This window comes from Magnolia sinica, chromosome 16, assembly GCF_029962835.1.
Source record: "Magnolia sinica isolate HGM2019 chromosome 16, MsV1, whole genome shotgun sequence".
Lineage (NCBI taxonomy): Eukaryota > Viridiplantae > Streptophyta > Magnoliopsida > Magnoliales > Magnoliaceae > Magnolia > Magnolia sinica.
Genome location: NC_080588.1, coordinates 61,994,907 through 62,011,412, shown reverse-complemented (window position 1 = coordinate 62,011,412; position 16,506 = coordinate 61,994,907). Strand labels below are relative to the sequence as shown.

At 39.7% G+C, this 16,506-nt stretch overlaps 1 protein-coding gene across 1 annotated transcript; it reads right to left on the bottom strand.

Annotated features, from left to right (window-relative positions):
- Positions 1–9,497: 9,497 nt before the first annotated feature.
- Positions 9,498–10,852, bottom strand: LOC131229044 (protein SOB FIVE-LIKE 5-like). The gene is made up of 4 exons (XM_058224905.1): positions 10,252–10,852; positions 10,063–10,149; positions 9,885–9,962; positions 9,498–9,633 (listed from the first exon to the last, which is right to left on the bottom strand). Exons 1-4 carry the CDS (start codon positions 10,654–10,656, stop codon positions 9,598–9,600), a joined length of 606 nt encoding a protein of 201 aa, XP_058080888.1. The 5' UTR covers positions 10,657–10,852; the 3' UTR covers positions 9,498–9,597.
- Between the last annotated feature and the right edge of the window lie 5,654 nt (positions 10,853–16,506).

Sequence of the window (16,506 nt, the reverse complement as noted above, 5' to 3'; positions counted from 1 at the left end):
AGATCTGACTAATTTTCGAGGAATATGATTGATTTTCACATATAAAAGATTGAAATACAATGCAATGATGATGATGGCTAATCAGTTCGAATTTCTGATAGGTAGTATCCGATTATATCGGCAAGTCACAGAGCATACGTTTGATTTGATGAAGTGTAGGGTGCAAAGTATGTAGAAATGTGATGTGTGAGATGTTCGATGTTATGTTAATGCTTGCGTCAAAATGGCGGCTAAGTAGTCACAAAGCACAGACTGCAAATTAGATACGAGAAAACAATGAAATGCAATACAATGATGATGTATTTGAGGAGTATGGGGTTAAGAAATGAATGAGTGTTGTACAATGGTAATGCTCTAACTTAAATGCAATTGATTGAAACTTGAATGGTTAGATCGGATGAATGCTAATGTCGCCGAGGCAAGATCAAGTGGCTCAGATTATGACTTAAGTCGCTTAGGAGACTCAAGTTCTAGATAGACTAGGTTAAACTAGGGTTGGATTCTCTTTCTCTCACTCTCACTCTTCTCGGTGAGGGGGATGTGATGACTAAATGGCTAAATCCCTAAGGGATGAGGAGGATTTGAAATGAGATTGGATACCTACTTACACTACTTGATGATTCCTTGATGACTTCTGGGATGCTTCCTGAATACTTCATGATGCTTCCTGAGCCCAACTTATAATGCTTTGTGTGGGGCCCACTGTGATCCAGCCTTCCCAAAATGTTATTGTACGGATATGAAAATTAGGCCAATCAACACTCAGTTACGTCATAGGAAACGTCATAGGAACGTTGGATCGGGATGGACCACCATTACAACTTCCTAAATGTTGTGTTAGTATGGACGGTGGATTCCGGGTGGGGGATCGACTCGCTTTCCATGAGTTGTTTCTCTTAAGGACTTTTTGGGATTAAAAGAATATTACGTTTGATTAGAGTCGCAATTAACCAATTACTTCGAATTTACAGTCGGTTAGAACTTGTAGAAATATTTAGGATTGAGAGTCTGAAAATTCTTAACCTTAAAATAACTCTTGAGTTTGCATTCTAAAGATTCTGAGTAAGGGACCATAATTACAAAGAAAGAATGTGTTAGGCACCCATTCTGCCCGTATAAATGTACAATCTTTACTTCATAAGATATGACTAATTTTCGAGGAATATGATTGATTCTCATACATAAAAGATTGAAATACAATGCAATGATGATGATGACTAATCAGTTCAAATTTCTGATGGGCAATATCTGATTATATCGACAAGTCATAGAGCATACGTTCGAATCGATGTAGTATAAGGTACAAAGTATGTAGAAATGTGATATGTGGGATGTTCGATGTTATGTTGATGCTTATGTCAAAATGGCGGCTAAGTGGTCACAAAGCATACGCCTGCTAATTAGATACGAGAAAACAATGAAATGTAATGCAGTGATGATATATTTGACGAGTATGGGGTTAAGAAAGGAATGAGTTTTGTACAATGCTAATGATGTAACTTAGATGCAATTGATTAAAACTTGAATGGTTAGATTGGATGAATGATAATGTCACCAAGGCAAGTGGCTCGGATTATAACTTAAGTTGCTTAGGAGACTCACGTTCTAGATGGATTAGGTTAAACTAGGGTTGGACTCTCTTTCTCTCACTCTCACTCTTCTTGGTGGGGGGGATGTGATGACTAAATGGCTAAATTCCTATGAGATGAGGTTGATTTGAAATGGGACTGGATACCTTCCTATACTACTTGATGATTCTTTGATGATACCTTCTTATACTACTTGATGATTCTTTGATGACTTCTGGGATGCTTCCTAAATAATTTATGATGCTTGAAATGGGAAAGGGATGAGGTTATTTATAGTCTCCAAATTTAGTATTATTGTAGTTTTTGCAAAGTCCAAAGGGTAAAAGGTGATTGAAGGGCTAGAATTGAGGATTGTCATATGACATATCTCATAAGTTAGATGAAGTGGTAAAATGGTAAATTTGATTAAGGAAATGGACATACGAGTAAATACATATCAGCCACACACTTAAATTCTGAAAAAGAGAGGCTCCACATCCTCTAGAGATGCTAGCTCGAAGAGGAATGCCATGTGACCGGTTGTAACCACGTTGTTGCTAGTCCACATTTGGAACTCTTTCTTCAGCAAGCCACCTCCCTTGCTTGTGTGGATGCTCCTTGCCGAACTCAATCAGCTTATTGACTTGAGGTGGGGTGTCTACATGTACATGTAGTACTGAGCTTTTTATATGCCATCCAATCCATTCAAAAGATAGGACCCAATCATTCCAAAACTAAGTAGGAAATCACATGATTTTAGATGTTTTAGGCTTAATTTTTTAAAACAATGTGAGTCACCTGAGTTTTGAATTGGCCTCATCTTTAAGGAGACTAAGGACGTGTTTGGCCGAGCGCTGGATGTGGGCTATCTTGGGATTAGGAGGGTTATCCTGCTAGATCTCATCCCATCCCCCATTTGGGATGGCGGGATGTACCTCGTCTCGTAAACACCGCCCTTTAGCTAACATGGATTCTGCCAATCCCAGGATGTGATTTTTCACCTCTATGTGGGGCCCACCAAGATATCAATGAGATATCCATTCCGTCCATTTTCACGGGCCTACATTTAGCAATAAATCTATTTTAAGGCAAATATAAAATAGTGAGTAGGGCACACCACAAGAAGCAGTGTAGATGCAAACCCATTCATTTGGGACGGTCCAAACAGGCTGCTGTATATCCCATGGGCTATCCCAAACCCATGAGATCAAGGGACAAACATTGACACCACCATCATTACCTTAAAATCCATTCCATCCCACCTAATCCCATGGAATTGGTCCGGCAAACACCCTCTAGGAGAACATAAGAGGGTTCACATGATGGAAGAATTGGATGTCATGCATACATAGCAGTGAGCCCCATGCATCACTTAACATACAAAGCTTTATAGTCGATCCAGCCTCGTCAAACATTGTTGCGGACTCTCTTGAAATTGGCTCATGATATCCATGGTCCATGGGTCCTTATTCATACATGGTCGTAAACTAACAAGAGTTTCAACACAAGGTCATGGGTTACCGTACTCATTGCCAATGATGACCCAGTGGGTGTGAGTGCTTGGGTGTGCGGAGTGTGGGTGCTATATATATATGGACTATACTTTCAATTATAGAAGAAAAAAGATAATGGCTAATAATCTTGTGCACTGTGCACTGTAATTACACGTGGCACGTAACTAACTTGAATTGAACGAGAACGGATTTGCTACTCCCCCTGACACCAGCCCTGGGGCTGATGGTCGGTGTGCTGTGGGCCCCACTATGATGTATGTGTTTCATCTATTCTGTTCTTTCATTTTTAAAGATCATTTTAGGGCTTTATCCCAAAAATGAGAGGTATATACATCTCAGGTGGACCACACCACATGAAAACAATAGATATTGGATATCCACCATTAAAATCATCCTAAGGTCCACTGTACTGTTTATTTGACATCCAATCTGTTGATTAGGTCATACAGGCCCAGATGAATGGAAAAAACAAAAAATCAGCTTGATCCAAAACTTTTATGGCCCCCAAAATGTTTTTAACGGTCAGCACTCATTCAACACTGTTTCCTTTAATGTGGTCCAATTGACATTGGGATATATCTCATTTTTGGTCTCATACTGTAAAATTATCTATAAAAATAGATGGACGGAATGGATGAAACACATACATCATGGAGGGCCCCACAGAGCACCGACCACCAGCCATTGGCTGGTGTCAGTGGGAGTAGCCAATCCGTCCCCGAATTGAACTGCCCAAGTTGTGGCCCCACCTTAGTTATTGGGGCCCAATCAAAATTAGACTGAGCTGATGTCCTAACTGAGCACAGCTAGACATGCAACGGATGGTCGACCGAGATGAAAATTTTTATTGTCCAAATCTATTTCCTATTAATCAGAGGTTAAGATCATTAATCTGATTTTTGGACCATGACCTATCTGAATTGGGTCCCAGGATTTCCTATTTCTTTAAGTTACATTTGCCCACGTGTATGACTAGCGAGTGCTCCAGAGTATAAAAATACTCCCCTTTGAAAAATACCATGGAAATATCTTAAACCATTCAAAGATTCACACTTAAAAGCTACGACGTGCACGCGCACGTGCATACGCATGTGTCCGCGTGCGTGTATGCAAGTTCTAGCACATGCAAGCGACAGACTCTTAATAAAAATACCACATTAGTCAAAAAGAAGGAACGGAAGAAGGGCCAAAAAATCCAATTTTGAAGAAAAAATCAAGTATCTGGCAGACGTACATATACACGCAGATAGGCACTGCACATATGGCATATATGCTCACCAATCCAAACCATTCAAATAGTAGAACTCAGTATAGATGGGTCCTACATTAAACACAACTGCCCAATTGAAGGCCATTACATAAACGGTTGGAAGAAGAAAAAACACCAACAATCCAAATTCAACAAAAAGTGACCATTTCTGTTGGGTGAGGATTGTCCAATCAATCTGAATATGGGAATACAATTAGGACCAATGATTTGAACGGATTGGATTGGAGTAAACATGTGGAAAATATATATTTATAGAGTGCATGTGTATGAAATATTAGAGTATCCCATCTAAATAAAATAACTCTCCTTCCCATATATAAGAGGAGACTATGATGTCATGGGCCTCATGGCATGTGGGAACAAAACCAAGTCAAGAGTACATAGAAGAATGGGAGAAGATAAAGAATAGAAAGAGTCCAACCCCTTTTAGAACTTGTTACAAGGAATTCAAGGGTTCTCTCTCCAATCACTGTTTGTGTATGGGAAAAGATACTGTCTCCCATGGGCTTGCACATGCCACCTGTCAGGAAGGTCCAGTTGGGTCTGATTGAAAATGGGCCACTGACCAAAATCACACTTATTTGTCTATACTAACTGTTTCACAGACAGAAAAATCTGCAAATGGGTTCTACGGCTTGGATTTGCTAATCAAGGCAATTTTTTGTTAGAATCCCAATCAGAAGTTGAGACCACATAATGAATGGTTTGGATCATCATATACATGTGCCACGTGTACAAGAAAGACATGTGTGCACATGAGGCCTCTGTATCCATTTCCAGCAACAACAAGAAAAGGATATAATATAGTTATATAAATCCCAAATTCCAAATGCTTTTGTCTTACTTTTTCATTGTAAGACCCAATTCAATAGACAAGCAAGTGACCAGCAATAAATAAAAATATATAGGGAGGACACCAAACCCTATGTGCACCACAAAGCAGACAGTCTTGAAATGGCCAAAAAGAACAAAATAAAAATATATAAATAAATATAAAGAAAAATGCTCCAGTACTCTCAGAGCACAATTAGTTATTGTGCTACTAGTCACATTGGGACACTTAGGTGGTCCAATCCATTGATCTAGACTGTTCATTAGTCCCAGCACACATTTCATGGGCTACTATGAAAGCATCACATAGTGTAACATATAATAACCATTTGATCAACGGCCCTAAATCTAGACGGTCAGGATCACTTACTTAAAAATAGGTCTAAGCAAGAATTTGATTCATCTATTTATTAGGGACTATCCTAGATTGCATATGATTCTAAAGAAAAGCCTCCGTGAGGAAATCATAACCATCTCATCCATGGCTTGGTAAAAGGATGGCTAAAGAAAATAAGTCCAAATCAAAGATGTATTGGACCATCCGATCAGTTTGATTTTCGCAAGCTAACTTAGGAATTGTGTTTTAAACTTAATGGACGGTTCAGATAGATTATTTGGATCATCAAGTGAAAAGATGCAACTAGGAGCACTATAACTTCTAAGTGCTCTGAGAGCACTGGGTTATCTGTAAGTATAAACTGTTTGATACACATCACACAGGCACTCGGAATCAAAGCACTTGTTATGTTGGTTACTTAAATTAAACGGTCCAAATAGTGGTGGGTCCCAATTAAGGTGGCTCAAAAACTTAAAAAAAATAAAGAATAAAAAATCACTGATTTGATCTATCAACATTTAATGGACCATCACAACAAGAGTTAGTCAATGGTCTGAATCGAACAAGCGAATACCAATTAGTTAATCAGAGGTTAGTACCGTTGAATCAATTTGAATTTCGGATGGTGGCCTATCTGCATTGGGTCCCACCATTGGGACGGTTTAATTTGAGTTGATATACGCTACCCATACAATTTACAAATGCATCTGTATCAGCCATGACACTCTACCCGAGTATCAAAACAACTCTCGTAAAAAGTATTAATGGGGCATGTTGTAGTGGGCCAGAAGGATCTGTGGCAGGATCTGAGGCCTTAAAATCCCATCAGATATTCCACTAGTGTAGCATTCCCTCCTCTGCTACTTGTTCTGACTGTCCACCACACCTTTCAAGTTTCAAATAATCGTATTTCCCACTAATAATTAATAACCTAAGCTAATATTAAGTATAAGTTCATTGACGACAAAATCCAGTATCATTAAGAGGCCTGTTTATACCGAGAAATCTCAAATCCAACCGGTTGTACCATTAGTTACCGACCATCCAGTGGATAACTTCCAATCCATCATATATGTCCGACATGCAACCATTCCAATAGGTTGGACCCACCATGAGGGTCGCCTTATGCAAATATCAACCCCACTCACTCAGTAAATGGGCCGCACGATAGAGAATAATGTCTTGCTGTTGATAAGTTACAAGTACAAGTGTGGTCCACCTGTTGAGTGGATGTTGCTGATTTTTGTGTGAAGTGATCCATGTGATGGGTACAATGTATTGGACGGGTTGGATTTCAACAAATATGAAAGGTTGGAAAATATTTACCGCATGGATTCTAACTTGTGGTCCAACTGGTTGGACCTGAGACCTCGTTTATACCCCATACAGACGTGGGTGTGGCAACATGGACCACAGGGCCAGACTCATGTGACAGTTCGGCTGTATTTTAGAAGAAATAGTGACTGTTCTGCACATGGAATAGTTGTACTACGGCAATCCAGACCGTTCAAATTACCAATGAAAGTGGCCTTTAAAAATAAAAATAAAAAAATTTGCAAATGGAGTTTTGACCACTCACTACTTTGATCTTAACCGTCCATTAGATAGTCACCAATTGGATGGTTAGGATCGTTTCACCATCGTAATTTTGAAGCTGTCCACAATGTGTTCCATTGGATGGTCTGGGTAGATGTATATGAAAATCATGACAGTCCACTCATTAAGTGGGCCACACCTATACGTTAATCAGACCATCAGCTGTCGTTGATTTCGGCAGTGTCCTTGCATGATGAGTTGAACAGCCTGATTTTAGCTCTAAGTAATCTTCATGGTGTGGCCCACCTTTTGCACGACTAAAGTGCATTGTTTAGGAAAAATGAGGGGGTATTGACCTCTTATTCAAGGGGAAAAAGTACTAATATTCGGTCACATCAAAATCTTGTGGGCCCCAATTTAAATGGACGGTAAACCAAAAGGATTATACCGTTTCTACGATCTAAGTAGCCGATTGTTGGAAATTTAGTTGACGGTTGAAAAAAATTAAGAAAAATAAAATCCAACGGTCCTTATTCAGCAAACAAACAACCAGTAATCAGACATTAGGATTATTCAAACGATCTTATGTTGGAAGGATAATTTATTTAAATTGGGTCCGCAATTTGAACGGTTCAATTTGACTTCTCACTTATCCAATTTTTAGTGCATGCTTATCAACCACCACCCTTAGTCAGAGTATCAAATAATTCCCCCTGTGTAATCACCATTCACCATGCCTTGAAGTTGCGTGGGCTCCACCGGTGATGCCTTTGTATCCGTCCATCTTCAACGTACATCCCAAGAATCATTCTGATTCAAAACTCAGGTGGGGCACATCACGAGGAGCAACGTACAATCACGCCTCAAAACCTCTATATTTACTTGGATTGGCCCACCTGGGATTTGGAATGATCTGCGTCTGTCTCTCACTTCATCCTGGTGACTGTCACTTGATGAATCGGTTGGATGGCATACAAACAATACGATGGAGCCCAGCATTCCATCTGGAAGTTTCTACGGTAGGTGTCACACTCCCAAATATACCACATGCATCGATCCCTTTGGCTTGGCCTACTCAAGTTATGTGTCCGGCTAGGATTTGATCTAACATTAGAGGCCCCATCTAATGAACGGGTTAGATGGAACTCAAGCGTCACAGTGGCCCCAAAAGAGCTCCAACGTATGGTAATTACCATGATCTTGTATATCTGGCAAACCCAACTATAAAAGTATATGCTCTGGCAGATTATGACAGTATATGTGCATGCGTATTTCTACTGTACATGTGGCATAAATCAATATCAATCTAAACCGTCCAAATCATGGGCACTACTGCAGATTGGTCAGAGACCCGAAATCTACGCTGAAGGAATGATCCTAGCTTACACATGGCAACTGTCAAATTGACAGGCGAAGTAAAAAATAGTCAATGGATCAGAGTGCACGGAATTTTCATGCGACTATTATCATGTACTGGACAAGTGGCTCATTTGTACGGTGATCCTGACCATGCATCCTGTCAGTTCCCTTTTGATTGGCTACTAACCAAACCATTGCCTTGATCAGACGATCCTAACCATGTAATAAATGAACTTCTTCTCCTGAATTCGACCCATTTCTTACTTTTATCTTTAGTATCTGATTTGTATGTAACCGATGAAGAAATCAGGATCGTACAAATTAACTCTTGGATATACTCAATTAATGGTTCAGATCTTATCTAGTTATGCCACGTGTGCTGGAATGGCATGGAGTATCTGCACCCTTCATGCCTCCAGATGCAGTGAATCAGCACCCCTCATGGAAAAGAATCATGTATGATTTGGGTTTCCTTCCATTTCTCTGTGGCAATGTTTCCATCATGATGGTAGAGGACAGGCTGTTACACCAATATCTCGCTATATTATCATAGAAACTATAACTTGAGCAGGAGTGAAGTAGAAAGTAGTTCATACACCATGCTTATGTGTATGTACTAATAATATTTAGGAGAGGCTGGTACAAGGAGGACTCTTCAAAACCCTATCTATTTGCTTCCACACCATTGACATGAAAGAGAGAGAGGAAAGGAAGGGCTACTATGTGTTTTTCTCACTATTTCTTAAATGGTGGTGATTCAATTACTATACGCTTAGCATGGATGTGCATGCCAATCCAGATCGTTCAAATCGTGGGCCCCATGGTTAATTGAGCATGGACAGAAAATCACACTTATCTGACAGTCTTAACCATCTGCCATCATCCATTGAATTTTGTCTTTTTAACTGTCCATTTAATGCCTCAGGATGGATGGTTAGGATGTAGATGGGTGTGATTCTCAGATTACTCTACCCACAGTTGGACCAATGACTTGGACGGTCTGGATTGAATGAGTCACCATCATTTAAGAAATGGTGGAAAAAACAAACGTACAAATCCTGACTTCGCCGCCCCCCAAAAAAAGGAAAAAAAAAAGAAAAAAAAGAAAAAGAAAAAGGAAAGAGAAACCAAGATCCCTTGGAGATCTAGACTCTCTCACAAATGCTTTCTTTCATCTCAGCATCACCATATCTTGTTCTTGCTTTCTTCCCTGAAAACCTATAACCAGAAAAATCACAATAAGGAAACATATATAAGTATATACATAGAAGTCACAGATTTATATTTTACATCCTAAGTTTCAACTTTTGGGAATATAGTAGTACAAAGTTGTACCATTGTAATTAAAGAAGGTGTTTTTTGGTGGGTGTGGATATCAATTCACTTAATAAAACCTTATATATATATATATATATATATATATATATATATATATATATATAGCAAATCAAAGGCTGAGATGACTCAACTGGTTGTGCTTTTGAAGTTGGTTTCAAAGGCAGAGATGTCTCCAAAAAACCACAATGCTTCTGCAATGCTGTTTTTCCCTGAAAAAGAAAAGAATGAAAAAACTATCATTTTCATATCAGTAGAAAAGGAGGTGAGAGAGAGAGAGAGAGAGAGAGAGAGAGAGAGAGAGAGAGCTACATTGAAATGGGTTGTGGAGAATCCCATTGAGAAATCCAAAACATCCTCCATTGATGATATCTGGTTGGTATTGATGTTGAAACAGTTCTGTAAAAATGCAATAAAAACCAGTAGAGAATGACTCCCAAAAGCAATGAAAAAAGAGATAGTAAATGGAAAAAAAGGCCCGGCCTTGTGGGGTCCACTTACATTGGAGAAGCTGAACACATGAGAGCTAGCTGTGTCATCAAGAAAGGAAGATGGGTCTTCTTCCTCCACTCTTCTTTCAGCCCTCCTCCTTTTGCCACTCTTACAAATCAATGCAGGTGAACAAAAGCACCCATCCCCATCAAAACAGAACTCATGATCTTCATCATCATCATCTTGAAGGAAATGTGGTGGGCCAGACGAAGCATCAGAAACCATGGATGGATCCATCTCATCCTCTCCCTCTTCCCCAACTAAAAATCTGTCATTCTTCCATGAAAGAACAGCTTCTTTTTCAAAAAGAGAAGTGGGTTTTTCAGAGGACTGGTCTAAGTACATGGTCCAACCTGATTCACAGCCACTACTGCATTCCAGAGGAGATAGACCTTGTTCTTCCATCCTCTGCATTGTAGACTATGAGATTTGAAATGGGTCTTGAGCTTTTTTCAGCTGCCTTCTTGAATTGGCCTTTTTTTCTTTTTTCTTTTTCTTTTTCTTTTTTCCTGAAAGAAAGAGGGTTGAATGGGAAAGAAAAAAACAGAATAGAATCCTACCCAAATCCCACACTCCTTCTGTCCTTACTCGTTTATCCTCCTTCACCTTATTTTCCTCAGCGCATGTGTATCAAAATGCCAGTTGTGTTCGGCGTTGGTTGTTCGAGGGATCAGACTAGAGTGTGCGTTTGCCACAATTTACTGAGTCGTGCAACCCATTCGTAGTACTTGGTGGTGAATGTATTAGGTAGGGCTGCTAATGGGTCGGGTTCGGGTTCGTCCTTTAGTACCCGTACCCGTCCGGATTAGTTTAGGTTCTTGCGCGGTGGGGTGTTCTCTAGGACTCAGACCCGGGTCTAATTGGGTCTGTGTATCCCCTGGGTGCCCATCGGGTCTTTGGACCTTGCGTTCGAGCTGGTCACCTGAGGAATTTATTCGGTTGGAACCACCCAATGTATTGATTAGATTGCACACGTGGGCCTCTCTGACAAATGATATAAATGAGATCTCTTACATGGATGCTTATCAAACACACCGTTCCATTGCTAGATTAAGTAATATATTTAATATATTTAGGACTTGTTTGGCGTCTCTACTTTAATTAAATAATAGCTTTTTCAATGAAATCTATTCTAATATGTTTTTTTTTTTCTTTTTTCCTGCTATTGTTTTAGATAAGCTTGGTTAGTCAAATCCCTTGTACAAGTTTGAAAATTTCTTTTATTTGAAATAAACAAGTTTGGTAAAACTTTCAAATAAGAATGTTTAAAGGATATTTGACATCATTTTTAAAGGTTACAATAACTTTATTATAAGAGCAATTTAAATGATTGTTTTGGTGGATCTCATTATGGATGAGTTATGCTTAAAGTAACAAGAATTGATAACTACAATCTTCATATTTTAAGGCATTTGAGTTATCTGTTATGTCTTGTATTAGATGTGGATCAACCATCATATAGAGCCCACCTTTGATGTGGACCATCCATTGTGTGATCCAAACCTTCAAAGTGGGTCATCCATCATACAAGGCCCATCTTGAATGTGGACCAATCATCATTAGGGGCCCACATTGATGTAGGTCATCCGTCATGTGGGGCCCACTATCAATGCTAATTGTCCTTAATGTGGGCCCCTTTAATATCCACTACCCATCATCCATCACGTGGAGTCCACATTTGATGTGTCCATAGTGTGGGCTCTACCTTCGAAGTGAATTGTCTATCATGTGGAGCTTACTTTTGATATCTACCATTCATCGTGTGGGTCGCACCTTTTATATGATCATTTATCATGTGGCCCACTTTGGATATGGGTCATCCATTATGCCAGACCTTGGATGTGGACCGTCCATTAAGTGGGGCCCACTTGTGTGGATCGTTCATTATGAGGGGCCACACTTTGATGTGGTCATCCATCATGTGAAGCCCACTTCATCCATTATGAGATGCCACACTTTGATGTGGGACATCCATCATGTGAAGCCCACTCCGTCCATTACATGGGCCCACCTTGATGTGGACCATTCATTTTGTGGGCCCCACCTTCAATATGGGTCATTCATCATGTGGCCCACTGTTGATTTCAACCAACCATCATGTGAGCCTACCTTCAACGACCGTCATCCATCATGTGGGTCCCACCTTTGATGTGGACTTCCCATCAAATGGGACACACTTGATGTGCATCTTTCGTCTTGATGGGCCACACATTGATGTGGGTTGCCTATTATATGGGGCTGACCATTGGTGTGAACCGTTTATTACTTGAGCCCACCTTAATGTGGGCCCCACATTCAATATGAGTTGTTCATCATGAGAAGCCTACCTTTGATATGCACCATCCATTATGTGGGTCCTACCTTTGTTGTGGACCATCTATCATGTGAAGCTCACTTGATCTAGATAGTCCATCATGTGGGACCACCTTTAATGTCCACCATCCATCATGTAAGTCCTACCTTTACTGTGGACCGTCCATCATGTGGGGCCTAACCTTCAATATAGGTCATTCATCATGTGGGCCACCTTTAATGTCAACCTTCATTCATGTGGTCCCACGTTCAATGCCCACCATCCATCATGTGGATCCCACCTTTGTTGTGGACCATCCATCAAGTAGGGCCCGTTTGATGTATATCGTCCATCATATGGGGCCACACTTTGATGCAGGCCATCTTTGTTGTGATCGTGCATTATGTGGGCCCACCTTTGAAGTGTACCATTCATCATGTGGGGCCCACCTTCAATATGGGTCATTCATCATGTGGGCCTACCTTGAAGATAAGAAAAGAAAGTAAGGTTAGAATTATTTAAAAAGTTTAAGGATAAAATTGTCTAAAAGTTAGTTTAAAATGTGTGCCCACTTAAGCTAAATAAGCTCCGTTTCAAAAAGTAACCCTCTCTAATTTATAAAATTAGAACTTATTTATTACTTTTTAAACAAACAATCACCTTAATTATACTTTTTACTAAATAATTTTAAAGGTTATTGTTTTTAAAAATAAGCCAATAAACTCTTATTTTTATAAATGTCATCACGCCAAACACCCCATGTGACCAATGAAAATATTTGAATGCTTGCTTGATTTCAACCAGCTCCAAGAAACTGGACTCGGCTAACTAGATGACATTTAAATTGGATCCAAAATGACAGCCCATAATTAACCTGATATCTAATGATTATGCAAAATTGGAGTCAGGCAGTAAAAATTTGGTCATGTCTTATGGATACAACGCTTCGAGGTACCCGTTAACCCCTAACCCCAGTAGTAGGATTATCTATTTAGATTGCCAATTATATTAATAATTTGTTATTAAAATACAATGATTACAAAAAGGTTAATTTGTTATAAAGCGCAATGATTATAAATTTTAGTACTTGTCTCCTGAAAATAAATAATTTATCCATCAAATCATGCTACTGTACATGTGCTATACCATCGTTATACATGTTTGAATAGAAAATTTTCACTATGATGTAAAATTTTAATGATGACAATTTTTTTTACCTATTTTCAATTGATTGTTAAATTACATATTTACCATAGTGTTTGGTTTTTTTAATTACTATAGTAAATAAATATAAGTAGGTAATAATTATTTTTATAAATATACAACGACATCACTAACATTTAATTATAATGATAATTTTGTTACATTATTTGTTTCACTTAAAAAATATTATAATATAAAAAATTACAATAGTAAAAATATAATTTTATAATATAAAAATATAATACTTACAAATTTTTTTTTGCATATTTTCTTTACATCTGTGCGTATTTATTTAAACAAACACATCAAAATAATAATGATAAAAATAACTTACTTTGCATTACATAAAAAATTACAACTCAAATATGCAGGGCATGAGGCCAAAGATGAATTGGGAAATGGATGGACGCTGTAAATAGAAAACACATACAGTGGTGGGCCCCACAACACCCAATGGCTGGTGGCGTGGGTCACCACCCAATCAGCTCGCTGTTGTGGTGTGATTGCTCCTTACCGTACGGCAAACCACACCTCCTCTTTATGTCCCTTATTAAAGAGACAAGACACCGGAGGCCGTTCACGTTCACTGTTTAAAATCATGGTGTCTTATCAACCGTACGCATGGCATGATTGCACATAAATCCAGACCATCCTAAGCATCCAATAACTAGCTCCGAAATGGATGGCCAAAAAACAAAAACAAAATGGTCAATAACTCAACAAATAAAACGAGACCGTCAGTATATAATCCAAGTTCAGGCCACTATATATGCACTACCTATGGTGGGCCCAACAATTTTGGACGGTTCAGATACCCCACATGCAGACAACATAACTTAAAAGGCAGTGGTGAACTATCATGGAGAGAGAATAGGGATGGATGAGAGATAATGGAGCCACAACGCCATCACATGCATTACAGCGATGCACTGTGTACGCTCTATACAGAACGGGGCACACGTCCATTATTTCGTATCCTCTTATCAGAAAGTAGGAAGATTGGATTGTTTTTTTTCAAGCGTACTCGCGCGTGTAGGAATGCATGACAGATCAGCACATGTGAATGGAATCCAGGACGTTCATTAGATTGGCCCAGCTGATGGGATCATCTGGACCGCGAATTGGGTGAGGCAGTGTAACAGCTTAGTGGATGATGCCCTGACCGTGGGGCCATTTGGATGTATGTGTTGTATATCCATGCCGTCCATCCGTTTTGCCGGCTCATTTTAGGGCATGGTTGTGAAAACGAGGTAAAGCGAAATGTCAGGTGGACCACACCACAGGAAAACAGTGGTGATTGAACGCCCACCATTAAAGGGAAAACACAAATAGCAGAAGTTTTTAATGGTGAGAATTCATTCCCTAATGTGTGGTCGACCTGAGATTTTGATGTGCCTCATTTTTGTAAGAATGTCCGAAAATGAGCTGGAAAAACAGATGGACGGCATGGATATACAACATATACACCTTGTTGGGCTCCACGGTCAGCGTCTCACTCACTAATCCGCGTTCAATCATCCGGTGGGCTGCACGTGGACGAAAGAATTGGATGATGGAAAACTGATCAGTGGTCCAGATTTAACGTACGAGTGTGAGCGAAAAGGTGAAATGGGCCAGCCTCATTTTTAGCCTAGAGTACGTAAATGGTGTGGCTTACCTGATGAGCGTACCGGATACCTTGCACGTGCAGAGCAGAATTTCTTTATCTCGATGAGCGAGTTAGCTTTCGTGTCTACTTTGTCCTTTTGTCTACGTCAGAGAGAGAAAGTGGCCCTAATTTCGTGGGGAGCCCGTGGAACAGAAAGCTCTGTAGACCCCACCTTGATATTTGTGTGGAATCCAATCCCTACCATCATTTCAGCCACTCATGTTAGAACCTGAGCCCAAAAGATCGGGGACGGATTGGCTACTCCCCCTGACACCAGCCAATGGCTGGTGGTCGGTACTATGTGGGCCCCACCATCATGTACGTGTTTCATCCATGCCATCCATCTATTTTTACAGATCATTTTACGGTGTGAGTCCAAAAATGAGATATATTCAAATCTCAAGTGGACCACATGACAGGAAACAGTGTTGAATTAGGGTTGACCATTAAAAAAATTTTGGGGCCATAAAAGTTTTGGATCAAGCTTATATTTGTTTTTTCTCTTCATCTCGGCCTGTATGACCTAATCAACAGATTGGATGTCAAATAAACAATATAGTGGGCCTTAGGAGTATTTTAATGGTTGATATCCAATCGCTATTGTTTTCATGTGGTGTGGTCCACCTGAGATTTATATCCCCCTCATTTTTGGTATCAAGAAATAAAATGATATGTAAAAATGGATGAACAGAAGGGATGAAACACATACGTTATGGTGGGGCCCACAGAGCACCGACCACCAGCCACGGAGCTGGTGTCAGGGGGAGTAGCCAATCCGTTTCCCGATCTAAAATTCAATCGCACCATACCAAAGGAAAAAGTGCGGATGAGGGCGTCTACCACAGAAAACTTTTTGCGGCCCACAGAACTTTTGGATAAAGATGATATTTGTATTTTTTCCTTCATCACAGTGGGACCCACCTTATGAAAGGATTGGATGGAATGTAGACATAATAGTGGGCTCCAGGAAGTTCTCTATGGTAGGATTCTCATTTCAACTTTTCCATATGGTGTGGCCTTTTTGAGTATTGGATTAGTATGCATTTTGGAATATAGTTGAAAAGTTATCTGTAGAAAATGATGGACGGATTTGATTTCATCCATACATCATGGTAGCCCC

Bases quoted from the DNA above. Each gene is read 5' to 3' on its own strand.
- LOC131229044 (XM_058224905.1), bottom strand. From the start codon at position 10,656: ATGCAGAGGATGGAAGAACAAGGTCTATCTCCTCTGGAATGCAGTAGT. The intron at 10,150-10,251 runs GTAAGTGGACCC...GCATTTTTACAG, and splicing joins ATGTGTTCAGCTTCTCCAAT to AACTGTTTCAACATCAATAC. The intron at 9,634-9,884 runs GTTGAGTCATCT...TTCTGGTTATAG, and splicing joins CAACTTCAAAAGCACAACCA to GTTTTCAGGGAAGAAAGCAA.